The sequence below is a fragment of the Mauremys reevesii genome, linkage group 4, assembly GCF_016161935.1.
Source record: "Mauremys reevesii isolate NIE-2019 linkage group 4, ASM1616193v1, whole genome shotgun sequence".
NCBI lineage: Eukaryota > Metazoa > Chordata > Testudines > Geoemydidae > Mauremys > Mauremys reevesii.
The window spans coordinates 139842001-139868431 of NC_052626.1; the positions used below are offsets into that span (position 1 = coordinate 139842001).

The 26431-nt window shown below is 46.6% G+C and overlaps 2 protein-coding genes across 8 annotated transcripts in view; both read right to left on the bottom strand.

Moving 5' to 3' along the window:
- Positions 1-430: 430 nt before the first annotated feature.
- On the bottom strand, positions 431-10180 carry BCAS2 (BCAS2 pre-mRNA processing factor). Of its 2 annotated transcripts, none has more exons than XM_039538443.1 (7): positions 10142-10180; positions 8545-8637; positions 8223-8293; positions 4804-4965; positions 2796-2846; positions 1415-1495; positions 431-849 (listed from the first exon to the last, which is right to left on the bottom strand). In XM_039538443.1, the coding sequence occupies exons 3-7, from the start codon at positions 8282-8284 to the stop codon at positions 723-725; spliced, it is 483 nt and encodes a 160-aa protein (XP_039394377.1). In that variant the 5' UTR covers positions 8285-8293; positions 8545-8637; positions 10142-10180; the 3' UTR covers positions 431-722. The 2 variants fall into 2 exon arrangements, with proteins under 2 accessions (XP_039394377.1, XP_039394376.1); XM_039538442.1 differs by lacking the exon at positions 10142-10180 and adding an exon at positions 9908-10064.
- A 614-nt stretch (positions 10181-10794) lies between these two features.
- Positions 10795-26431, bottom strand: part of DENND2C (DENN domain containing 2C) — a 50613-nt gene continuing 34976 nt past the window's right edge. For 4 of the 6 annotated variants that reach the window (XM_039538145.1, XM_039538147.1, XM_039538146.1 and 1 more), the window contains 11 exons: positions 21823-21932; positions 21118-21187; positions 20583-20660; positions 19258-19398; positions 18684-18832; positions 17905-18082; positions 17516-17557; positions 14809-14914; positions 13909-14148; positions 13323-13409; positions 10795-12836 (listed from right to left, as the gene is read on the bottom strand). In XM_039538145.1, the coding sequence (XP_039394079.1) occupies positions 12805-12836; positions 13323-13409; positions 13909-14148; positions 14809-14914; positions 17516-17557; positions 17905-18082; positions 18684-18832; positions 19258-19398; positions 20583-20660; positions 21118-21187; positions 21823-21932 (1233 nt within the window). In that variant the 3' untranslated portion in view covers positions 10795-12804. Of the gene's footprint in view, positions 12837-13322; positions 13410-13908; positions 14149-14808; positions 14915-15326; positions 15354-17515; positions 17558-17904; positions 18083-18683; positions 18833-19257; positions 19399-20582; positions 20661-21117; positions 21188-21822; positions 21933-26431 lie in introns of those variants that run through there. The other 2 variants (XM_039538149.1, XR_005598305.1) reach the window with 2 other exon arrangements.

Genomic DNA, 26431 nt, shown 5'->3' on the forward strand with positions numbered 1-26431 from the left:
GCATTTTGCCCTTTGGGTAGTTGCAGCAAGACCTATGGCATAATTTAAAAACTGCGGCTAGAACTATGGACAGGTGCCTTATACACTGAAAAAGATAGATGGACTAGACAAGAGAAAGAAGGAGATCAAAGCAGCAAACCCTGGATCTGCCAGACAAGCCAAAGTGCCAGGAAATGCAAACAGCAGCTTCTACAAAGACCAGCAAAAGCTCCTTCTAAAGGTCATGGAGGTAGTAACCACTGCAATGAATCCACTGTCATCAATAAATTCAAAACCTTGCCCCAAGAAAGAACTTGTTCCATCTATGGCCTTGATGATATCATGCCCTCTAATGGCTCTTATGAAATGAAACATGCATACAAGCTTAAGGTACCTGCATGAGGTTTAGTATCTGACAATGCTCAGATGTTTACAGCTATCAGAAGCCAAAGAAAGTTAGAAAAATGTTTATTTCAGGTATAAGAAATACAAAAACAAATAGATATGGTTCTGTCCAAGAACCACTCATTCACACATGAAATCCTTCTGCATTCAGTCTATGGAGCAGGATTTTTTTTCCTGAATCTGCTCTGCCTCCTCCTAGTCTTTAAAACAAGAAACTGAGCACTGACGATGGTTTTCCATCTCATTACACATGCAGATATTAGACAGCCTAAGGACACGTGGCCTCTCCACAAAAAAAAAGTTGCAAATGTGCTGCGGTGAATGGCAGGGGTCAGACCTCAGAAGTCTTGCTCGATGTTCTCCTTGTTGGCCTCCCCATGCTGCTGTTTAATTTGTAAGATTTCATTTTCTAGTTGCACAATCGTTCGCTCAATCTCATAGTTTTTACTGACCAGAGACACCCACCTGGAACAGAACATATAAAAACCCTGAGTTTAAATACTAATTGTTCAGAGCAATAACTGTTTCTATAGTAAAGGAAGGTAGCTGCACCTTTCGATCAATCCATTAGATACAAACAAGGAAGTAATTCCTCAATATCTGATAAACTTCAGCCACTACATATGACCAATTTAAACAGACAAAGTGATGGAACTTTCATTCTATTTACTTGATGTTAAACCACACTGTGCAAAACCTGATGCATTTTCAGATTCCTGACAGTTAGAAAACTAAGAGTTTTAGAAATAAACCAAGTTCTGTAGGTGATTTCAAATTGCTAATGTATCCTCTGCCCTCCCCATTCAGTCACTGCTTCAAGCAGCCACACCTGAATTACCCAGTTAAACAACTATTACCTGCAGCTACTGTTACCTGATAAAAGGTGCACAAGGTGATGCCAATCCTGTGAAGGCATCTACCTGGGTCACCAAAAGCCTGTCAGAGGCTATCCTCTCCAAGGGAGAAAAAAAATCATACAGAATGTGTATCTGGGGAAGAATTAGATTAAGAGGAGATTTTAGACACTTACGTTGACTCCATCTCTCGTAGCTTAGACCCAGCTGTGAGCTGCATGTTCTTTCGCTGCCAGTTGAGATCTTGAATGTTTTTCCTGGGAGAAAATGTTACTTGTTTAACAACACAATTGCATTTACTTTTTCTGCTGCCCTGGAAGTTTAACATTTGCTATTGTGCTTTAAATGCAGCCCAACTCCATTACTCAGCTACTGGAAAGGATCCTGGATACCCAAACGCACAGCACCAGAAGCATGAAGCTCAGTCACAGGCATGCATATAAACTACACCTAAGTATCAAGTCTAAAGAGAAAGCAGACTGTGGACATAAAATTCTGTAAAATGAAACTCAAACATGCTAGTAGGGCAGGAAAAGCAGAGTGTCGGAGTGTCTGAGCTCAGAGTTCTGTTTTGTCCACTCTGAGAAAAATCAGGATGCTTAAACTAAACTGCACCATTCTCATGAAGCCAACAATAATACCTTTGGATGGAAGTGGCTCCAGACAGAGGCTGGGAAGAGCTGGATACACAGAGACCATTTAGATTTTGTATTAAATAAAATTAGAACACTGGTGAGGTTCTTGCTTTTGTCAGTCTCAATACTCAGATTGCACATCCAAGTTTGTTCTGGAACACTTCCCAAACTCCAGCAAAGAGTCCTATCACCCCTGCTTCCCACACTCACTGTATCTCAGAAACTAATCCTAAATTGCCCAAGAAAAACAGGCAGTGGTGAGAAATGGCTTGCTAGGCAACGTCGCCCTTCCCTCTGACAAGGATCCACACAGTGTTTCATGAGATTGTCACCTTCAGACTGGACTACTGTAATTTGCTGTATCTGAGTCTGAAGATAAAATCAATGAAAAAGCTCCTGCTTGTACGGAATGCACCAGTCCATCTCAGCAAGATGAGCTGCCATGATCAGATCACCCCTGTTCCCTCCACCCTCCACTGGTGACCAATCTGCATTTGCTGTCTATTCAAGGTTGTAGCCCCAATCAAAGCAATAAACAAGCCAAACCTCACACTAGCCACCACATAGACCTGCCAAGATTACTGGAATCCTCTGGACAAAAATAACTCCAAGTAGTGGGAACCCATTACCAGCAGCTGCTCTTCAAGGAGGATCTTACTACTGCTGGGTAGGGGTCCAGGCAGAAACAGTTTGTATGGACTGGAAACAGGAGGAATTGTAGTGAGTTTGTCCAAAAACGATGGACTAATTCACCACCTGCTGCTTCAGCACAAAACCAAAAGAAACATGACCAGGTCTTCTTCTCTACAATCCTGGCAGCAGCCTAGGGATGAGTGGAGGCCTTTCTATATCTGTTATTGGGGAATTCCCTTTAGAGTTCCTTCCGAGTTTGAACATAAGGATGAGAAAGGGCAGCACTTACCTCAGTTTCTGTAGTTCTTTCTGAGCTTGTTCGATCATATGAACCAGGTGTCTAATAAGCAAAGATGAAATGTGTAAAAACAGGAGAACACACAGAATTTATCAGCTCACTCAGTGCTATACAATCAATAGAGGGAAGCAAGGAAAAACAAAGATTGGTGTGTCATTTATTTCTCCAAAATGGCATAAACGACATGATGGTCATACTCCCCACCCAGGCCAAGATGTCTGATATTTGCACCTCACCTTGAAGAGGCACACTGTATCTTATACAACCATTTTACAGTAAACCTGCATGATTTGGGTTGACCTGCTGCTGGGGAACAATTAAACTCATAGGCCACAAGCTGAAAAATGCACCTCAAAATGCAACAGGCAAAATTACTGACAAAGCTTTTTATTGGTTTACAAGCGTGAGGCTAAACTTTGAGCAAACAGTCCCTTGGAAGCCTGTATTTGAAAAGATAAGAATACGCTCAAATTGGGGCACATTATTCCCCATAATTTTCCTACTCAAATAAGAAAAATAAAGGTTAATGAATAATTTAGGACACACACATATTGAACTATAATATCCAAAGATGAAAAATTGCTGAATGTTAAAAAAAAGTTTACGTTTTGTTAGTTTAATGTTAATAGTTTATGACCATGTATAGAGAATGAGCTGGATAGACCAGTGTAATACTTATGCTAAGGCTTTGGCCTAGTCTTTGCTTGACATGAATCTTGCCGATTTCTCTCTTAGGAAGACTTCCTTAAATGATGTTCACAGCTGACAGGACATTTTATTTTGTTCACAGAATGTATTGTGTTGGAGGACACAGACAAGAGGAAGTTAATCAGTACCATAAATTACACAAAATGTCATGCTAGGAAGTCCCCAGATTGGGAAAAGCAGGAGTAAGGTGACACGAAAATAACGTGGACAACATAAGTTACATACATTGAAGTTTGTGCATGTGTAATGCATATGTGATGTTGAAAATTATAAAAAAAAAAATACAAAGTGAACAAGGACTGAAGTTGGAGAGTATCTTCCAGAGATTGAGATGACCATCAAGAAGTGGAGAAGAGCTTCCTGGTCTCCTGGAACTCAGTAACTTGGGACCCTACCTGTTCCTTTTTATCTGTTTGTTATGTCACATAAATATGATCAGAAACTGTAAGTGACAATATTTGTACGTTTTCAGACAGAATCAAACACAAAACCTGACTAAGCATAAATTGGGTGGACTCATGCTTCAGTTTCCCACCTTACACTTCAGTTAAGGACACAAACATCTACCAGGAATTCTCCAACCTCATTCATTTTGTAGAACTCAGAGCTTCTCTCAGACATCTCTGCAAATGCCTCAATCCTGCCTCTGCCTATGTTTTAACATACTCCATTCTGCAAACCACCCAGGAAGGGCTCCACAAATTAGTTTGAGAACCACCGAGGAAAGCATATTCTGGCTGGTTCCTTTGATAGTCACTTAAGACAGATTTCATTGTAAGGGTTAAAACCCTGTCCCCCTCCTCCAATCTGCCATCTAGTGAAACTTAACTTCTTCTGCAGAAAGGGAGGAGCAAGATCTGGGGACCCTGAACAGATGGACAGAAAACCAGCACACGTTGCAGCTGTCTTCTGTTGGGCTCCCTGGGCCCCACTGTATCTGGAGCAGTGGGAGAGGCTGGAATATGGGATGTGACTGTTAGGTGCATGGCTCCACTGGATCATTCTCCAGCATAGAGGGGGTTGTGGCAGTAGCAGGGCTATTGCATCAGGCTATGCAACCACTTCTGTGGTCTCAATAGGAAGGGTGGAGAGAGTTCCCTTCCACCATCATCAGCATACAGCCTGATCAGATGAACTCTACCATGGTTCCAGGACAGGTTCTGAAGTTGTGAGAGACATTTCAATAGAATTCGGTGATTATTCTGAAGAAGTTGTATGGAAAATACCTGAGAACTGAAAATTGACACCACTTTTGTCCAATATTTTCAGAAGAAAAGAAGGGACTGCTTACTCGTTATACACTTTCCAAGCATTGCAGCCATGCTGAGACATTAACTCCAGATTCTCAATCCGAACAGCCTGATGCTCCAGCTGAGCCATTGAGTTATTAACACATTCTTGCCATGCTGTGATATCATTCTTCTGACCAGAGGATGGAGCAGGCAGTTCATACCTGAAATAAAGCCAACCAGAAAAATGTCTCTCTAAACACGTCTCAACTACAATTAAGGTCATTGCATTTAGACCTTCTAGAACCAATTTTGCTCAGAGGCACAAACACTGACCTAGTGTCAAACCTAATGCAGAGAAAGCCATCAGCTCAGAACTAGTCATTAATACACTCCGGATACAGAACAACTTTTATTTGCTCAATTATGATTTCAAATGTCGCTAGCTGAGAACCGCAGGCACATCACTAAATACCTAATTTCTCTCTACTTCTTGTCAGTCTTCTTTGCTGAGATTTTGTAATTTTCTACAGCAACATTTCTCAGTGAACAGACGCAGGCAGCTCCTAAAATCACAGGGTATGTCTACTTTGCAATTAAACTCCCATGGCTGGCCATGTCATCTGACTCATGCTATGTGGCTGTAAAATTGCAGTACAGACACTGGGCTTGGATTGGAGCCAGGGCTCCGAGACCCTGCAAGGGGGGGAGGGTCCCAGAGCCTGGGCTCCAGCCTGAGCCCAAACGGCTACACAGCAATTTTACAGCCCAAACCTAGGCCAGCCACAGGTGTTTAATTGCAGTGTAGGCATACACACAGTAAACCTATGGAAACTCTTTTTCTAGCAGGGAAAGATCATTATCAAGAAGCTGCTGCTGGGCATTGACCATTTTTGAACTAATAATGTAGACCCTAAATGTCACTCTTTTTATTATTTTGAAAGGCACAGGTGTGCGTTTTAAATAAACCCTATACCAGTGTCTCTCAAACTGGTGTCCATGGACCCTGCTGATCAACTCCTCCCCCTCCCTCCCAGCACCTTCTGCACACCAGGTGGGCAGTATGGGTGGTGGCCCAGGTGGCCTGCCAAAGGAGCACTGTGTGCAGGGTTTGCCTGATTCCTACCTGACCTGCAGAGAGCCAGCCGGGCTGGAGGAGGCAGCAGGCGGAGCAGCAGCATCTGGATGGGGGGGGGGGAACCCAAGCTGCAGGGGGGCAGTTGGACAAAAAAGCCGAGCCATGTGACTTCTCCAGAGCAAGGGTGCCCCTCCTTCCCCCTGCTCCACTGCCGCGTGCAGCTGCTCCTGTTCCTCCCCACCCCCCGAGCCCGTGGCCACTCTGTACTGGGAGCATCCTCCTATCTGCTGTGCAGTGGGAGGCTGATGGTGGCGTGTTACCCTCCCCTCCACCCATATACACGGTGTCTCCACTGAGCTGGGGTGATGGGACAGGGGAAATCTCTGTGTGCTGCTGCCTCTCTGGGTCCTGCAGCAGCTGCTTGTGTCTGAACAAGCCTTCAGGCACCTGACCCTGAGTGCTTTCTTAAAGAGAGTGTGCTCAACATTCACTCAGGCGCACACACACTCCCCTCAGGTGCAGGGGACAGGAGTGATGGGTGTGCAGGATTAGGGGCACAGGAGGGGAGTACAGGGGTTGGGGTGAAGGGGGCACAGTGCAGGATTAGGGGCACAAGAGGGACGTGCAACAGTAGGAGTGAAGGGGGTGCAGGATTAGGAGCACAGGAATTAGGGGCAAAGGGACAGTGTGGGAGGGTAAAGGTTGGGTGGGGAGCCCATGGGGGCCAGGGCCAATGGGGGGGCACACCATGCCCATGGGGGCTGGGACACCAAAATGCAAGTTCGCCCAAGGTGCCATTTTCCCTAAGGCCAGCCCTGCAGTCTCTGCAGAACAGCTGTTCCCCAAAGAGGATGGATCTAGACTGTTCTCAGTGGTAGCTGATGACAGAACAAGGAGTAATGGTTTCAAATTGCAGTGGGGGAGGTTTGGGTTGGACAGTAGGAAAAGCTTTTTCAATAGGAAGGTGGTGAAATCTCCTTCGTTAGAGGCTTTTAAGGTCAGGCTTAACAAGTCCTGGCTGGAATGATTTAGTTGGGGATTGGTCCTGCTTTGAGCAGGGGATTGGACTAGATGACCTCCTGAGGTCCCTTCCAACCCTGATATTCTATGATTCTAGGTGCAGGAGGCGCTGGGAGGGAGGGAGAGGAGTGGGGCCGGAAGAGGTGTGGTGGGGCCTTGGGGGAATTGGTAGAGTGGGGAAGGGCTAGAATGGGGGTGGGGTCTGGGGCTGAGCAGGGAGTTTGGGGGTCCGCAAACATTTTAAAATAAAAATGGGGGTCCTCAGGTTGCTAAAGTTTGAAAACTGCTGCCCTATAGTATTATTACATTTGAAACAGGCTTTCTATAAAGCACGAACTTCACATCATGATCATATTAGATGAAGATGGGAAGGGGATTCTAAGGCCTAGAAAAGTTAGCACATGCCTAGTTATCATTGGGTCTTTGTTACCTACTGTTTATCAGAGACTAGAGTCCAAAGAGTCATGCTCAGAACCAGCCATCAAGATAGAGAAAATACAGGAAGGAGTCTTGTAGTCCACTTTTATTTAGTAAGAAACAATGCAACGTGCAGCTACTTGTCAAAATAAATGTAATGAATGAAATACAGCATGTTACTGCTAGAAATAAAATAGTAGCTTCCCATTTCAAATTGTCAGTATATTTAAACAGAGCTGGTCTGACCTACACAATGGGAAAGGTTATCTGCTGAAACTTAAGGGTGGTCAGCCCATTGTGTGTCTCGGCTGGACATCTCTCCACTGTGGCAATCCTGAGTTTCCAATAAAGAGGGGTTGAAGCTATTTGAACTTGCCAAGAAGTCTAAGGCTCCATGGCTGAATCATCCAAAAAAAGATGTGATTTTGGCTTCTCTGTTCCTCCTGTTAGAAAAGGTGACTATGTGTTTTAAAGAAAAGTAGCCCTAATTAAAGCTGCAACATTTTCAACAACAAAACAAAGCATTATTAAAAGCAGCTGCACAAATAAGGGCAGATCTGCACTTAAAATGCTGTTTGGCGCAGCTGCACCGATACATCTGCGCCGCTGTAGCATTTCAGTGAAGACGCTCCTATGCCAACAGGAGAGCTTTCCCCCCAGTTAATCCATCTCCCCAACAGGCAGTAGCTGTATCAATAGGAGAATCTGTCCTGTCAACTTGGCGCTGTCAACACAGGGGGTTAGGTAGGTATAACTATGTTGCCTACGGGTGTGGATTTTTCACATCACTGACCTGAGAGACTTAGTTATACCAATATGGGTCTGTACTGTAGACCTGGCCTAAGAATCGTGCACTACACGGCATCCGTCAGCAGGAGCAGGCCTGCCAGGGTCTGGAACGATCCCATCCAGACCAGGCCTTGCCCACTCGGCTCACAGAAGTCACTTGTTCGGACTCTCACTCACCTTTTCATGCTGAGGAGCTCTATGGGCTGCCGGGCTGCCAGGCGCTCAAACTCATTCCGCATAATTTCAGTCTGTTGGTGCAGAGCAGACAGTTACCTACAGCCAAGTAGGGGGAAGGAGAGTCCCAGAGTGCTCCCACCCCCAAGGGCAGGAGAGACTGGAGCCCTGCCACGCAGTGACTGAGGGTGGCAGTTCTCTTTGCGCCCCAGCCCCACAGTGAGGGCACAGCTGGCGTTGTGCTGCAGCAGCCTCCTGGCAGGAGCCTGTAACCAGGAGGCTTCAGGGCTTGGCTCTGGCCGCCCACGGCATCTCCCTGACTCACCTCAAAGGCACTGTAGTCAGGTGTGGGCAGGTAGCTGAGGTAATTCTTAGTGGGCCGGTAGCGTCGCGTCTCCTCCTCCACCAGGGCAGCAGCCTAGAGAGAGAGCACAGAGTGGAGCAGGGTCAGCGTACCAGGTTTTCCTGGACATGAGCTCTTTGGTGGTCCTCTGATTTCCGTCCGTGGGGATTTTTGAAATGTAAAGAAATGTCCAGGATTTTTCTTTGCTAATTGCAGATCAGACTGAGCTGCAGGCACCTGCGCCCTCTGCTGCTGGGTCCCCATCATTTCTCTGTCCCCACAGCTGTGCGCACAGGGCGGCTGCCCCGTTCTGGTTATGGCCCTTTGTCGCCACGCCCCGACTGGTCCCTCCCCTGCATCACTGCTGCTGGGTCCTGCCTGGCCAGGCCCACCGGGTAAGCGGAGCCTGACTGGGAGCAGGGTGACTAGATGTCCCGGTTTTAAAGGGACAGTCCCGATTTTGGGTCTTTTTCTTATATAGGCGCCTATTACCCCCCACCCCGTCCCGATTTTTCACACTTGCTGTCTGGTCACCCTAACCAGGAGGGGGTGAAAGGGCCGGGCCTGGCCCCGGCTCCTACCCTGGGGAGGAGCTGAATGACGGGCCTGCGCCAATTGCCTTCCACCGTGACAGGGAGTGACACTGCCCCCCACCTCGCGAGTGAGACTGCAGGTGCCCCTGGTCCCTGCCCCCGTACACACATCATCACCCTCCCGTACACACAGTCCCCTCCAGGTACATACACACCCTCTCCGTACACACATCATCCCTCCCCCTCCCCGGTGTCTCTCTCTCCCCCACACATACACACATCATCCCTCCCCTCCCAATAGCCCTCACCCACCCACACACCCTCCCCGTACACACATCATCCCTCCCCCCCCCCCAATAGCCCTCACCCACCCACACACCCTCCCGGTACACACATCATCCCTCCCCCCCCCAATAGCCCTCACCCACACACCCTCCCGATACACACATCATCCCTCCCCCAATAGACCTCCCCACCCACACACCCTCCCCGTACACACATCATCCCTCCCCTCCTCGGTGCCTCCCCATACCCCTCACCCACCGACACACCCTCCCCTCCTCGGTGCCTCTCCCCACATACACACATCATCCCTCCCCCCTCCGCTTCCCCTCGCGCGCGCGCACACACACACACAGGTACCGCCCCCATACACACAGCCCCCGGTACACACACGCCCACGTACCCCCTACACACAGTCCCCAGGTACACACACGCCCAGGTACCCCCCCCCCGTACACACGTCTCCAGGCCCCTCCCCTGTACACCCACGACACCAGCAGGGTCCCCCGGGGGTGGGGCCCAGCACTCACCGCCTCCCGTACGCCTGGCGCCTCGTAGCCCTGGTCGAAGTAGGGCAGCGCATCCACCGCTACCTCCCCGGCCACCAGCCCCGGCCCCGACATGGCAGCACTGACCGCGCGCCCCGCTGCGCCTGCGTGGTGGCCCCACGCCACTGCCCTCAGCGCGCCGGCGCCGGCCCCTTGCCCTCGGTGCGCAGGCGCAGAGACACGCGCTCCGTAGCTGCCCAACGCGCACGCGCAAACCTGGAGCGCCTCATCCCGCCACTTCCCGGGCGGCCACGCCCCTCGCACGTGGTGTCTCCTCGGAGGCCGGGAGTTGAGGAGCCGCCCTTGGGGCAGGGGGGAGAGTTGCTGCCCCAGCCCGGCACGTGCAATGGGCTGTTCGCGGCCCTACCTCAGCGAGGGGCTGCGGACGGCCCCGTGCTCCCCGCCCACGCGCCGTGGGGGGCAGACGCACAAACGACCTGGCCGCTAGCTACGCACGAGCTGGTGCTTTATTTAGCCCCCACAGGCCTGAGAGGGGTTTGTCAGCGCTCCACTGGCGGTATTAGGCCTGGCCTGAGGGAGCCCTGCTAGCCCCACTGTGAGGGCTTTGGTGACACAGGGCAGCTGTGGGGAAAGGCCACATTCACAAAGTTCCTAAAGGGACGTAGGTCCCTGTGTGCAGCCACCACTGTCATTTTACCCACCCCCATCACACAGGCCTGAGGATGCAGCAGGATGACTGACAAGATGCAGGTGGCTGCAGCCTCTATTTAGAACCAGCCTCCCTGGTATAGCTCCAGCATACTGAGCTTACCTCCAGCTCACCATTACCCAAAAGGCCATAGTAATAAGTCAACATGGGCCCTTAAGGCAGTTGGTTTAATGTGTGAAGTATTGTCACATTTTGGAACTTAACACTTAAGCTCATTTTTTATTAAATCTAAGCTTGTCAGATAACTAGTTCTGACCTAACCAAAAGATTTAAAACACTTTTTAAAATTCTAAGTTAACACATCTAAAGTTTCTCGTCAAAACAAATAGCAGCCAAGTATGGGAGATGCTTGAAACCTTCACTTCAGCTCTGAACTCCAGCTACCAGGCTTTACAGGGACCTCTACTATTCAGCCATGCACATCACTAACTTACCTCATGTCCTGGCTTCTTGTTAAGGAGAAAAAGGCTCTAACCTACAGCCAATTTATAAGGCAGCTGTTTTCAGATGTAGACAAGCTTCTTAAGAACACCAACTCATTCTGTTTATAATCCTGTATCAGGAATTGAGCTCTGCTGTGTGGCTGTGTCAGACTAGTTCATGAATTCTATGTGCTAACTCTTCCACCCAGAGCTAGTACTTTCTCATAGCCCTTAAGTTGACACACCAGAGAAGACTTTTCACTTCACTATTGGAGTCACTGTATTATTACACATACTTAGCATTCAGTCAGAGTGTTTCAGTTACATGTAAACAACATTTTATGGGATTGAACTCCATCAGAAACCAGCCTCTAGCTGCAGCCAGTGGCCCACAAAGGCCCAGAGAACGGTTTGATTAATTGGCTAAAACATAATAGGGCAACAGCATTAATTACTTTGTATAAATAACTGGTATAAATATATAAAATATAAACCCAGGCAGCTACCATAAACTGTTCAAACTATCATGGGATTGAATTACTGTTACCCACTGTATCTGTATTCTTCCCCCACAACAGATGCTGAGGAATCCACATTTCTCACCAGTAGAGAATTAAGATAGCAGTGTTTTGATAGAAAAGGAAGAAATCGCATTTGTCCAACTTTTTAATTTCATAATAAAAAGGAGCAAAGCAGCTAGAGAGAAAGTTTAGAGGAAGAAAGGATTTGTTTTTTAAATCCTTTTTTAAAATATATGGCTCAGCATCTGCATCCTTGAGATACTTTCCTGTCAGCTGCACCAATTCAACATTGAACAGTTGATTTTAATGCCAACATTTAAAGAATTAATGTGGCTCCCTATGCAGAGATGATGCCATTTCATCGCAAAAAATTGCAGTTCTGTTTTGTGGAAGTCACCCAGACCAAACTTATAGCAGTAAGTGTATGTAAGGTATAGGACAAGCATATTCCATGTGTCTGTGTGTAGGGTGAGGAGCACTAGGCAGTGTGAAATCAGAATATAGGACAAATCAGCAGAAAATAAACTGACATTTTCCACTTGGTTTTCAAAAACGTAAAGCTTTGTGATAAACAGCTGGGAAATACAAATTACAGTGAATGAGAAGCTATTTCTGAGTTCAGACCAACCAACAAAGAATATGGCTAGGTGCTATCAAAACCATACACCATAGATATGGCAGTGCACTTGAAGGAGAGACGGCAAAAGGGAACTGAACAGCAGCCAGAGCAATCTTTCCAGCTCCTGAGGCAGCCCTGTGAACCCTCTGTGTATGCCAGTATTTGCACAGCCCATTCCCTGGACCCAGCATGACCAACAGCCCTGTCTCATGATTACATTAGCTTAGTCCTTAAATGCTGAATTGGTATTAACCAAACAAATAACTTTTCCTAAAGAATGGCTCATCAGGCCAAGCAGCAAAAATATGGAGTCTGAAGCTTCACAAAGAGAAAAAGCTCCCCTTTATATTCCCCATCAGTGGGGATGAGGTGATTAGCATCTCCAGCATCAAGTTCTCCAGCTGCATCCATTTCCAGTTGCCTCCACAACACTCCAGTGAAACCAGGCATAGGAAGTTGATGGATTGTACTAATTTTTTTGTTTCCATTTTCTCCCAGTATTTGAGCTTTCCATGGACTGAGCTGCATCTCAGTAAGTATGTCTGACACACAATTTGGACAAGACGGCAGCATTTGTATGCAAAACTCCTCTTTGTGTCCCAGTGATGACTACATCTCTCTTCATCAGTGTTTCAGCACCCGTGTTTTCACTTCCTTTGAAGAAATTTCATTTTACTTCCTACAGAGAAAATGAAAGACAAATTAGAATCTGAAGAGGCTTCGGAATCAGAAGTTAATTAAACAGAATGTCTTAAGTTTCAAAGCCATGTAAACCATCTTGGCCAACAGAATCACAATTTGAGATGGAAAGTGACTTAAGGCTCTGTAGTTCATTCTCAGCCAATGCAGGATTGTTCCCAAATGCTTCATCTGGCCCTCTTTTATATGTCTTCAGGTATGGGGCTACCACCATTCATTTTAGCCAAAGATTTCTCAACATGCATGTTGAAAAGTACCAAGTGGCACTGGCAGGGGATAGATTTGTAAAGAAATTAGTTGCAGCTCATTTTGAGTATTCTGGGGAATTAGCAGCACCTGAGAAAAGTAAAAGACTATGCAAGGTAGAAAATGTGCTCCCCTTTTGGCCACATTCTACCTGCTCAGTGGACACCTTTATATGCAGGCTCAACAACTGACCTGGCTAACAACAAAACCAAACATTTACCCAGACTGCGCAGAATTTTGTTCATTCCGCTTGGTTCTGTCTCCGGAATGGTCTCCAAATACTCCAAGGCACGGACCTCAAACAGGCCTAGGGAAGAAAAATATCATTTAGTCACTTGAGCTGCAGTGTGCAAAGAAATGGAACAAGCCACACCATTGATAACAAAAAGCATAATCTATTCGAGCCCCATCTTGCAGGCACAAACTTCTGCTAACGTAATGTACTTAGGATCTACAGAATCAGGCCCAAAAAGGAGATTCTGCTTTCCACTTGAGAAATATGTTGGCTTACTAGAGATCATTTCTGTTTGAAAATGAGAAGGGTTAAAAGCTATCAGCACCTTTCAGAGCCCAGTAGCTCCTGCATTACATTAGCCAAAGTGCCAAGAGGGCAGATGGCAAGCACCAAGCTTGGAACCGTACTGTGATTAGGATCCCTCAGTCTCTTCTGAATCAGCTTCTAAGGATTTAAAATCATACAGGAGAATCCTTTCAGGGTCACTTTGATATATACATTTCTCATTTTACACAAAAGTGACTTGTGCACCAGAAAATTAAGATGAAGCAGCTGGAATTGCAGGTCTCACCTTTGACCCCACTCTTACGGAGTTCCCGATCCTGTATGAATCCTGCAAACATCTGTGTTTCCATGAAAAGGTCCAGGAAATGGCGCACATTGCGAGAGGTGTGGGACTTTCGGAATGGCTCTCGCTGGAATACCCGCTCTCCTTTCTCTGTGACATTCATGTGCAAGGAGTAATGTCCTACAATCTCCACAAAGAACTGTACAAAGGCCTCAGAGACCAGGGAGTTCAGAGTTACATCACCTACCAAGAGAACACAAAAGTCATTATTTCACACTGCAGCAGTGTCCTGGGAGAATATCTCCTTCACTCCTCCTAAAAGCCCAGCAGAGTAACAGCCATCCTGCCTGAATAGGGCTAGATGGGTCACCACCATTGGATGGATGGCAACATATAGGAATTGCAGCAGACACACAAATTGGTATCAGAACTTAGAGTGATTGCTTAGTACAGACCTGCTGATGAACTTACCTGGAATGATTCACTGCTTTGCAAAAACACTTTTGAGATAAGTTTAAACGCTACTGTATAAAACTCGGATTCTGCACATAATGCATCAGACTACACTCCGAAGTACAGAAACTCTCATCTCTGTTTAATGAAGAGGACCCTGGTCCCTTCTGACCTTAAAGTCTATGATTACACAAACTCAAAAATATCACCAAGAGAACAGGCGCTGTCTCACGTGGATCAGGCAAATCTAGGGCACTGCATTTCTCATTCTGCTTTTTTATAATCCACTCAAATAGAAAAGCTTCTCTCAGTGAGATCACATGGAAATAACTTGTTAGCACGTGGCCCCAGCCACTTTCCACCATTTATCTTTAATTTGCATGTTTTCTCATCTCGGCCAGAGAAAATCTCTCAGGCTTCCATATAGTGCAAACACTTTGATACAATCACCTTGTGCGTAAATCTGCTCCTGGGACAAAATTTCATTTCGTTCCTCCAAAATCTGTACAAGCGCAGCCTGGAGTTTATGAGGTAGGATCTCATCCTCGTCTGATACCTAAACAAAGAGAGATGGCTCTTATGGCACATGTATTACATCTCACATCAAGACACAGACTGTCCACGTTGAACAGAGAAAGGGATGCTGGTGACATGCTAGTTTAAGTGATCATATAGGAGTTACTCTATGTAGTGTCCACATGTATTGACAGCATAGAATGTGTGCCTTGTGGCCGCAGAAATGAAAACATGTCAAGCAAATATAAACATTTAAACCAGATACTTAAAGCGGCTAAATTCAAGTTCCCATATAACAAATACTAGATACAAAACGAGACTTTCACATCTGACACACCCAGTATGCAGATCCAGACTCTGAACATGCCCATGATAAAACACCAAACAAAATTTATTGTGGAGAAAGAGCAAATTAAAAGGTCAGTCTTGGTGAGGCACTGATCCTTTAATACCTGTGTCTATCAGACTCCATGTGTTGGCTGCAATGCAAAGTAGAACAGTGAGTCAAAGAATTCTCAACTGGGAAAAAAGGCAATAAGATCATATCAGTACCACACTGGAAATGGAACTGCTTCAACAAGGACATCTATAGTCTTATAAAGTCCTACAGAGACTAAGTCAAAGAAAAAATGGGGAATATTGTCCTGTGAACCAAGTATAACTGAGATCAGGAAAGTCACTTAAACCTCTCTGCCTCAGTTTCCCCTTCTTTTGAGGATAATACAGAGTTGCCTCCTGGGGTATCAAAATGCTTAGCCAAATTTGTATGGCACTAAAGGGTGAAGTGCTAGTGAAGTGATATTATTTGAAAAGGAACTATAATCAAGTGGAATATTAAATCATCCAGCATTCTAAAATTAACAAACAGTTAAGAGAATGCACTATGACCACTAGTCTCAAACAACATAATGCATTATTTCTACCTAGGGAAATAGGTTACACACACGCTAAACAATACTTTAACATGTATATACAGCAACTCTCATTTGAGGATCTCAAAGCATTTTTTAAACAATAGAGAATATTTGAGACTAGCATAAAATCCCAAGTGAGCAGTGAAGTATCAGAGGGGTAGCCGTGTTAGTCTGGTTCTGTAAAAGCAGCAAAGAATCCTGTGGCACCTTATAGACTAACAGACGTTTTGCAGCATGAGCTTTCGTGGGTGAATACCCACTTCTTCGGAAGAAGTGGGTATTCACCCACGAAAGCTCATGCTGCAAAACGTCTGTTAGTCTATAAGGTGCCACAGGATTCTTTGCTGCTTTTACAAGTGAGCAGTGGTGTTCTCAAAAAAACCAAATCTAGGAAACAAACTGACTAGACAATAAGGATAGAAACTTTGTGGAGAACAAATGCCCAGAATAGCAGGGAGGCCAAAACATAGGCAGGAAAATTGTGCCGTTGGGAAACAATCAAATATCTAGGCCCTAAACGGAATAAAGCACCTCAAAATGCAACTGGCAAAATTACTGACAAGGCTTTTTAATGACTTAAGTGTGATGTTAAATATGAGCAAAAAGTCCCCTGAAAACTCATGTTTGGAAAAGATAATATGTTGCTATTAAGACCATGTTGTTCCCCATAACTTTCCCACTCAAGTAAAAAGTAAAAGTATAATTTAGGATCATTCATATATACTTAATTGTAATATTAAACTATGAAGAAAATTGCTGAATAGTAAAAAATAAAGGGTTACATTTCGTTAGTTTAATGTTGATATACTGTTAATGATTTATAACAGAATGGAAAAACAAAAAAATATGAAAGTTTGGGTAAATGTATAACTGGCTATATATAATCTTAAATAGTGTTGATTGAAGGAAAGCTAATGAAAATGTAATGTGTAAAGATATAAGAAACCAAGTGAATGAAGACTCAAGCTGGAGAACACCAGTCCAGAAATTGAGATGACCATCATGAAGTGCAGAAAAGCTACTGATTTCCAGGGTACCAGGGAGCTCGGGCTCCTACCTGTTCCATCTTTTCTGTTGACTGTTTTTTATACATATATATGATCAAAAATTAGAACTGACAATATTCTGTTTGAAAATTTATAAAGGGAAAAACTGATTAAGCCTAAATTGAGTGGACTCATGCCTCAGTTTCCAACCTTACAATGCCCAACCATCTCATTCCACATCAGAATCTCAGATGCCTTACCTTGAACAGAAGGCCAGAGTGAGGTCAAAGCAACACAGAAGCCTAGTGTTCTTACTCCACATAGAGAAAGCACTTACAGCTATCTGGGCCAGCCCTAAGCATAAGCCAAGTAAGTAGTACCTTGATTGAGGGTCATGTATGCCATGCAAACTCTGGAACTTGCAGGCCAGTACCATCTCCCACTAACAGAGAATCAGAAGGAAGGCACCACTTAGTCCTATCCTTGGAGCCCTGCAGATCTAGGTCTGTTTGGGCTGGTACTTGGTTGGGTTTCTTGCACATATTTATCCTGTGATACCCTACGGAGTGACCCTTTGCCCTACATGCTGGGAAGCCATCAGACGAAGTGGGTATTCACCCACGAAAGCTCATGCTCCAATACGTCTGTTAGTCTATAAGGTGCCACAGGACTCTCTGCTGCTTTTACAGATCCAGACTAACATGGCTACCCCTCTGACATCAGAAAGGTTATTTCACTCACCTGTTGCAGAAAGCTGTCAGCACAAAGATCAACAATCAGTACCTGGGGAAAGAGAAGCAGACACATTAACCATTATGCCTAGCTGAAGTATGAACTATGCAGCTATAGAGAGAAAAGCACCAGTCACAGAACCACACAAGCCACACATTAGACACAAACGTATCCAGTCTTTCAAAACAGTGAAAATTAAGGAATTTAGAAAATAAAAGCCTGTGAAACATTGATAAGTGGCTGGCAAGTCACCAACAGATTCTGTGTGCACCATATTAAGGGAGAATTTAGTATGTTTGCAAAATAAAACAATCCACAGAATTCCTCCCACTCGGTTGGTAGGCCAGCAGCATCTGAACTACCCCTTGCATTTCCTCTGTAACATCCCCAAGTCTCACCTCTTCTATGGGCAGGTCCTGGAGCTGCGGTAAGGAGCAAGAAAGAATGCCAATAAGGAACGGGGTTGGAGAACAGACAATATCGATCATGGATGCTGGTAGAACAGGAATGTAGGTGTGTTGCCAAGTGAAGGGGTAAAGTGTTGCTACCACAGCATGGCCACATTTAGACAAGGTGCTAGAGGGAGAGAAAAAACCACCTAATGAATTGTCAGCACATTAAATGGTCAGATCCCAGCTACAGAGTTAAGTGACGAGTGCCCAGTACTCAGGGAAAACGTAATTCATACCCACCAGGACTGAGAAGGAGCCTAAGGTCTCCATTTACACTGTCACTTATTCACATCCTGATCTTCAAAAGGGAGCTGGGAACAGCAGCAGCACACACAGCTGACAAAGCCTGTCTTGTTAGGTCACATACTAAATGCTCCCTTGTCTCCTTTTGAAGTGCACCATTTAGACTCAACTTCTGACCTAGCTTTTAACAGGTTTGCAGTTAAAACTCAGGTTAAATTTTCACGTGCAGAATGAAAACAGTCTTGACTGACTGTCCATATGCATGGGGCCCAGAGCAGCCTGAAGATCCTACATCCACATGCCTAGAGCCTTGGGCAACTTGTGCACTCTTAAGCTCTTAGCACACACAGAGCCCCAGGAAGCTCTTAAAAGGCAACTGTTTCAAAGAAATATAAAACATTAATTTGTTCAGGAAAAAGGGCACAGAAGCAGAAGGAAACATGGAACTTCTTAAAGCAAGATGCGTTTGACTCATTTCTCACCTCAGATTGTCCGCAACAAAGATCACCCTCCTTTCCAGCAGGAGAGAGGCACACACCCGGATCAGATGGCAGACGCTAAGGCACTTAAACAAGCGCTCGAAATCCACGTGTTCCAGCCGGGAATCCAATGGACGGCAGAGTTCAATGACCTGAAAACAAAGCAGAGATGCAAGGAGTCACAGAGATGCACAGCGAGACTGCAATGCAGAGACAGACCTGGGGATTTGGAAATGTGTCTGAAAATGAAACAATGGATGCTCTACAAAAAGTGGGATGCAAAGGCTCACGAGTGTCATATGCTCTGTCTCAACCTTGGAGAGTGGTGCAAGGTACTGAGCTCACCCCTTCTCTATAAAAGTCTCAAGAGTCATTTCTATTGTAGTTTAAACATTCTTGGCAGCATAGGTGTCTCCAGTGACTTGTGTGGAGACTAAGAAACAATCCTCACTTTGAGAAATCTACAGCCAGCACTGCACAACAGCAAGCTGGTCAAGCACCACTATACCAGGCACACACTGTCACCTTATACAGACAGCAACCCAGATCTGCAGCCAAGTCCTGGTTTCACAATTACCTCATTTCCTGCTCCTGGCAGGAAGCTCTTCACAGTGATTGTGCGTCCAGGAGCAGGGAAAGGGGCCTCCATGACACTGCGCATGAACGGGTGCACCAAGGCTGGGGACATCTCTCGCCTCTTCTCTACCTCATCCAGAATCTGTAGGAAAACAATCTCTGGTTGCTGTATTGTCATTGCAGCGCAAGACAGGACTAGGGGTGAAATATATCCCTAGATGTATGACCACATACTGCAGCTCCAATAATCAGGGCTCTAATCCAGATTTACACCTTGACTCACACCTTGGGGAGGGCTCCTGCACAGATGTGTCAGACACCAAAAGGCAAATAGAGTGGACAATGTTAATCAGCTGGTGATACCATGAATGGAAGCAAGGAACTGGCTCTGTGGGCCCCAGCGTGGTCAATAAATCTCATTACATTGCTGAGAACTCCCATCATAGGAGGGACATGCCCACTTCAGGAATAAAACTGCTGTTGGAATTTAATGGGCTGATTTCCAGCAGTGTCAAGTACTGTCAGTTCCTACTGACTTCAGTTTTGAGACATCCCTTTTACCCCTCTTCACAATCTCTTCAGAATATCAGATTCCTCCCAGACAAGCATATAGTGGTCACAGATATTTAGTTACAGAGCTGTGAAACCAGTCAGAATAGAATAACTGACATGGCAGCTAACTGATATTTGCACACCCCATGGGCATGTAAGTAGGAATGAGGAGATGACAAAGAGAAGAGATACTAAGGCCTGCTCTACACTGGGGGGGCGGGTGTCGAACTAAGGTACGCAAGTTCAGCTACGCAAATAGCATAGCTGAACTTGAACTACCTTAGTTCGAACTACTCACCTGTCCAGACGCCGCGGGATCTAAGTCCGCGGCTCCCCCGTCGACTCCGCCACCGCCGTTCGTGGTGGTGGAGTTCCGGAGTCGACGGGAGCGCGTTCGGAGTTCGAACTATCGCGTCTAGATTAGACGCGATAGTTCGAACTCCGAGAAGTCGAACTCTACGCGTTGACCCAGCAGGTAAGTGTAGACCTACCCTAAGGCTTGGCATTAGGAACCTTTTCCTGAGATTGAAGTGGATTTGGCTGTGGAATGGTCTGCCAAGTGCTGGAGTCATTTAAACTGAGCTAGACAAAGCACTAGATAACATGCAGCAGGGAACCAACCTGCCCTGGGTCAAGGTTACTATTGTCAGATGCAGCAATGCAGCAGCTCAGCTATTTCCTGGAGCATTCAAACTGTCAGAAAGGCATTTTCAGAGGCACAGGTCTGACTCTGATGCGACAGGTTGTAGCGGGTGCGGTAGGCTGCTCACTCACCTTGGAGAAGAGGTTGAAGCAGCCCAGGCGGCTCACCATGCAGTACACCTCTGGGAGCCGCTTCCCTTTCCCTTCTGGCTACAAGGCAAGGGGAACGCAGAGAGTTACACCTGGAGCAGAGCAAGGGAAGCAAGGCAGCGAATGCCCATGCCAGCGCTTGAGTGATATTGAAGCCTCACAACGTATTCAGCCCATGTGACTAGCTTTTCGCTACAAATCCCTCTGCACTCAATAAGAAACTCAAAGGGAGTAATGAGTCCCAAGAACTGGCTCTTGCGCGTACACACACTCACGCTCACTCATTCTAGGCATTGTGTGCCATGGGGTACTGACAACACCACGCACCTTCCCTCTGCACTGCTGCTCTACCCTCTGTCAGAGGGCTGGTAACCCCAGAACCAGCGTTAAGAGCAATGCAGCTCACACCTAGCCAACAAGCTGCTGCTGATCTAGGTCCTAGCTGGACCACAAAACCCTCCACCCCCATCAGTGTGGACCCTCTCTATGGCAGCATGTCTCACAAACAGCGGCTTACCAAGAGCTTCTTGCAGTAACCGAACCAGCGGCTGCCATCCTCGCCTGTCAGCACGAAGGAAAAGGTTTCACTGGGGAGCCCAAGAACAGTCAGAGTCAGACTCACCATGAAATTCACTGATGGTGGAGGAGGGGGGACTCATAGGGGAGCAGGTCAGTCGGGGGCTGACGTAATGTGGAGCAAGTGCAACACCCCACACCCCATCTGCAGCCCTTTGATCTCAATGTGGGAGACCTAGAGAGCTGCTCCCTGGCTTTGGATTCCTTCCCTCCCACATAGGGGGACAGGATGCCTGTAGGCTGCGGAAGATTCCTCATCAGGATGCTGTCTCCAAGCTCCTCCACTCTGCCGAGCACCAATAGCAGCAGCCAACGTGGGCAGGAACTAACCCCGGGACAGTGCTGCAGACTCTACATAAGCTAGAAGCTCTGTTGGGAGTAGCAGGAATGGGGATGAGTAGAGAGATGGCCCTGCATGGGGTGGAGGGGACCACCCCTGCACCTCATCCTCCCCTAGATTTTGGGATCAAAACCTCCAGCGAGTTCTCCTTCCCTTGGCCTATTTCATCCTGATTCAGCTACAGCCACCTGGGCTTTGCCAGAGTGGCTGGCAGATGCCTACAAACCCAGCACCGTCACCACGTCTCTCTCAGTTACTTCAGTGGGAACCCAGAAACCAGCATCTATTCACACCACCAGCCTTTACCTTTTGAGCTCTGACGTTGGAAGCCAGGCTTTAGGATCTGGAAAGCAGAACTTGGGGATGACCTTTAGCCTCTCCTCGGTATCCTTTGACTGCCTGAAGGGATGCTCGGGCTGGGAAAGGTAACACATGGCTGTTATACAGGGCAGTTCTCCCAGGATCACAGAGAACAATGGCGGCAGCATTCATTGTAATAGGCATAGTCTCCACCCTGCAGCAGGGGCTTGTGTGCATCAACCCCCAAAAGCCTGATGTAGGGACTGCAGGAGAATATACTCTGGCTACACCAGCTTCCTCTCATACTGCTCCATGCAGCTCAAAGCACAGAGCCCCCATTCAGCCTTGACAACAGATTCAGCCCAGGTCTCTTATGGGTCTGGTACATACTTCTCTATCATTAAACAGTTTCAATGCTCAGCTCCCCAAAGAGAAAAGCTAATTCTTGGTCCCACGTTTCCAACGGAACAGACTTTTTGCTACATCCTGTGCTTAATAGGTTTAGCTGAGGATATAGCTTAGCAGCATTTCCCAGCTTATTTTGGAATAAAGCTGGGAGAGCTCCCCCTAGTGATCACTGCAGGGTGAGACTGTCCCACTCAGTCCTCTTGAGAGGAGGAGATGCCATGATACTAACACAGAACAAAAATATCTTCAAGGTTACACTTGTGTGTTTGTAATAGGCTGAGATCCCAGTTTGCACAGTAAGGAGAGTACATCCCTTCTATGGTCTGTTACAAAGGGAGGGAAGGGAGCAAGGTTTCGTGCATCATTAAGAGATGAGAAGGGCACAAATTCTTCGACATCAGGTACTGCAGTTACCTCCACTCAGCCCGAGTCAAAGTCCCTCAGAGAGAACAGGAGCACCTCCACCTTCAGAACTCCTCAGGAAGGACAGAGTGGGGTTCATTTAGTGCTTCCCTGTGGGACCACTGACTCAGCTGCATTTGGAGTAAGGGATTCAACCATTTATGGGAAACATCAGAGAGACAGAAAACCATATGGTCTTTTCCAAGGAATGCAAGTCATATTTGGGAGTCACACTTTCAACCACTACATTGTTCAATGAGAACTTCAACATCACTTCAAGTGTCACAAGATGAGACAGGTTAGAAAGGTAGCATGGCTGGTCTCCAAAGGATGCCCGTTGCACAGGAGTTTTGCTGGCCCCAGGCAGCCCATGGAAGAGGGGGACAGGCAGATTACTTGGGAGCAATGCTATTTTTAGAGCCAAGACATCTGTAATCACAGCACCCAAGGTATAATCAGTGCTCCCTAATTACTGGTATGATATTTCCTCATGAATCCCAGCATGAAAGACCCTCCTGTGTTAATCTGGTTACATTCAACAAAATATTCTAAATCAGGCAAAGGGTAAACAGACATTGAGAAAATCATTAGTTTTGTCAGTATCATTATAAAACCAGGCCAACAGCCACGTGGTGCAGACTGGAACTGATCCACTGAGGAGGTGCGGTAGGGAACGAAGATGCTCTGCCCCTTCCCAAAGGCTCTGATGGTCACAGGGAGGAAGAACTCACTCAAACCACATTTTCACTGCCTTTCAATATTGGGAGTTTATCAGCCCCGCTCATTTTCACCCTGTTGAACTGAGCCTGCTCTCTGGGACTGGCAGTGTTCCTTTCCGTGTTCCGTGAGTCACCGAGTCTGTTTAACCATAATCCTCTCAAGGGCATGTCAAACACTTGGAGCTCTGGACACAGTAGGTTCCGTTGCAGCCCCAGTTACCCTCCCATAATGGTGGGATGACTGCACCCCCTACGGAAAGGGCACCCTAATTCCCAACAATAACTTTCTTTTTGCAAGAAGCAGGGAGACTTCTTTTCTGGAAACTTTGAAAATCCACAGTATCTTGTGGTGCACTGCTGACACAGCCCACAGGAGAGGAGAGGAAATGCAACTGTACAGCCAAAGCTAGACTGACCTCATCCTGGCTGCTGTTGATACACAGACAAGGAGGGATGTGTTGACTCATGCCACATAGGAAACAGCGACTAGATTCCATGGGGTTTCATTCTCTTTTTCCCCAAATATCAAGATGAAAAGCCGCATAAAGCAAACTGAACAAAACTGAGACCAACTATGCCAGCTACAGAGCCATAAGCAAACTCATTGACCATAGCAAGGCTTTCATTCTGCATATTCAGACCCAAATGCATAGCAAAGGGCAGCCTCAGAGATCCCTCACACTAGCCCTGGTGTGACCAGAACTGCAAGGAGCGAGAAGGGTGATAAATGTGAGATCTATAGGGAGGTGAATTGTAGTTTGCTCCATGGTCCTACACTGAACAGAATTTTCAGATGTTATTGTCTGACCAGGCTTTGAGAAGGTCCCTGTCACTGGTATCTGAGCACCTTCCATGAGAAGTAAAAACAAATAATCTCTTCCAGCCCTGCCAGCATGGAGAGGGGAGAACAGTTCTCATTTCAGCAGCAACATTTTCAGTTCAAATGACTTCAGAGGAAACCCAAACCCCTCCTGGGCTTGATTCTCTCTCAGCACTGAGCAACTGCAAGAGAAGAGTGCTTCTACTCCCTGCCAATCCCACCCACAATACCAGATTCTAGGGGTGATTGTCCCACAAACACTAGGTTCTTTATGGGTTTCTGACACATCCAGGACACTGGATCAATATCAGAGCACTCTGTGGAAATGCATCTGAAGCCCCATGTGCTGGGAAGCAGAATACAGCCTGCCACAACACAAACCCAGCTGTATCCATACTACAAAAGGAACTTGGTAAATTACTGTTTATAGTGCAGCAGAGGACAGGCCCAAGTTAACTGTTGCCTGGGCACTTTAGGGCTCTGCACAGCAGCTTTGCCCCTTCTCATGTGAAAGCCAGAACAGGTTTAATAACTGCTCCAAGTGACACACGGTCTAACTACATGCTGGACCCCGCTGTTCTCCCAGCTCTATCGCCACACTCAAAAGGAAGAAGGAACGGCTGCATGCATCTACAGGATTTAAAGCAGCAAGGTTAACAACTGGAGTAAAACTGTCTCTTTGGACCAGCATTTAAATCACTTTCTACTAGCACCCTTCAGAGAGAAGAGAAAAAACTCCTCACCTTCTGAGAGGCTCCAGAGCAAACAGGTTCAAACACTGCAGGCTCAGTAAGAATCAAGGACTGGGTTGTGCCACTCCCTCTTTGCGCGCAGCAGGGCAAGTGTCACAGGAGAGGACGTTTCCCCCATGAAAATCTTGAAGTGATATGCATTTTAATATGGCCAAATGTCAAATCATACCTCTGGGAACAAAGGCAGGCAGGCCATACTTACAGACTGGGGGACTCTCTCCTGGGAAGCAGCACAGGCTGGCTGCGCATTGTGAAAAGGACTTGGGGGTTATGGTGAATAATCAGCAGAACATGAGCTCTCAGTGCGACACCATGGCCAAAAGGGCTAATATGATTCTTGGATATAAAAAAAACTGGAAAATCTTGCATAGAAATCTAGAGAGGTTATTTTACCTCTGTATTTGGCACTGGTGTGACCGCTGCTGGAATAGTGTGTCCAGTTCTGGTGCCCACAGCTCAAGGAGGATGTTGATCAATTGGAGAAGGTTTGGAGAAGAGCCATGAGAATGATTAAAAGATTGGAAAGTATGCCGTATAATGAAAGAGTCAAGGAGCTCAATCTACTTAACTTAACAAAGAGGTTACGTGACTTATTCAGTCTGCAAGTATCTACCCGGGTAACAAATTCAATAATAGAAGGCTAACAGACACAGGTATAACAAGATCCGATGGCCTCAATTTGAAGCTAGACAAATTCAGACTTGAAATTAGGTGCAAAATTTTAACAATGAGAGTAATTAACCATTGGAACAATTTACCAAGGGTTGTGGTAGTGGATTCTCCATCTCTGGAATTTTTAAATTAAAATTGGATAGATAAATGATAGATATAGATATAAAAAAATTTTTTTTTAAAGATGTGCTGTAGTTCAAACAGGAGTTAATTCAAGGAAGGCCTGGGGCCTGTGCTACACAGGAGGTCAGACCAGATGATCACAATGGTCCCTTCTGGTCAGATAAATGATGAAGAAATTCACCCTTTCCAGGAGAAGAGTATCTATCTACGGTCCCGTTAATATAGTGCCCCAAGCATCCCACAGTCTTTACTGTGTTTTCCTCCCAGGGCCGGCTCCAGACCCCAGCGCGCCAAGCGCGCGCTTGGGGCGGCATGCCGCAGGGAGCGCTCTGCCGGTCGCCGGCAGGCGGCTCCGGTGGACCTCCCGCAGGCATGCCTGCGGATGCTCCACCGGAGCAGCGCTCCCCGCGGCGTGCCGCCAGAGCGCCCCCGCGGCGTGCCGCCATGCTTGGGGTGGCGAAATTCCTAGAGCCGCCCCTGTTTCCTCCTAACACCCCTGTGAGGTAGGGAAGTGCTGTCATCAGGGAAATGAGAGACAGAGGATGGGTGACTTACTCAGAGTCTGTGGCAGAGCCAGAAGTTGAACTCAGGCGGTTAGAACCCTAACAACGGGACATCCTGGCTCTGCTCATCTGCACAGAGCCAGGGAAATGGAGGGAGGGAAAAATAAATCAGCAGATACAGTGAAGCTGATGGGACTGGGCATCTGCGCGGCACCC

Excerpts from the sequence above, each read along its gene's own strand:
- BCAS2 (XM_039538442.1), bottom strand. The coding sequence starts at position 10,000 with ATGTCGGGGCCGGGGCTGGTGGCCGGGGAGGTAGCGGTGGATGCGCTG. Across the intron at positions 8,638-9,907 it reads CGCCAGGCGTACGGGAGGCG|GCTGCTGCCCTGGTGGAGGA; the intron begins GTGAGTGCTGGG and ends CTCTCTCTCTAG. Across the intron at positions 850-1,414 it reads CTACGAGAGATGGAGTCAAC|GTGGGTGTCTCTGGTCAGTA; the intron begins GTAAGTGTCTAA and ends GTTCTGTTCCAG.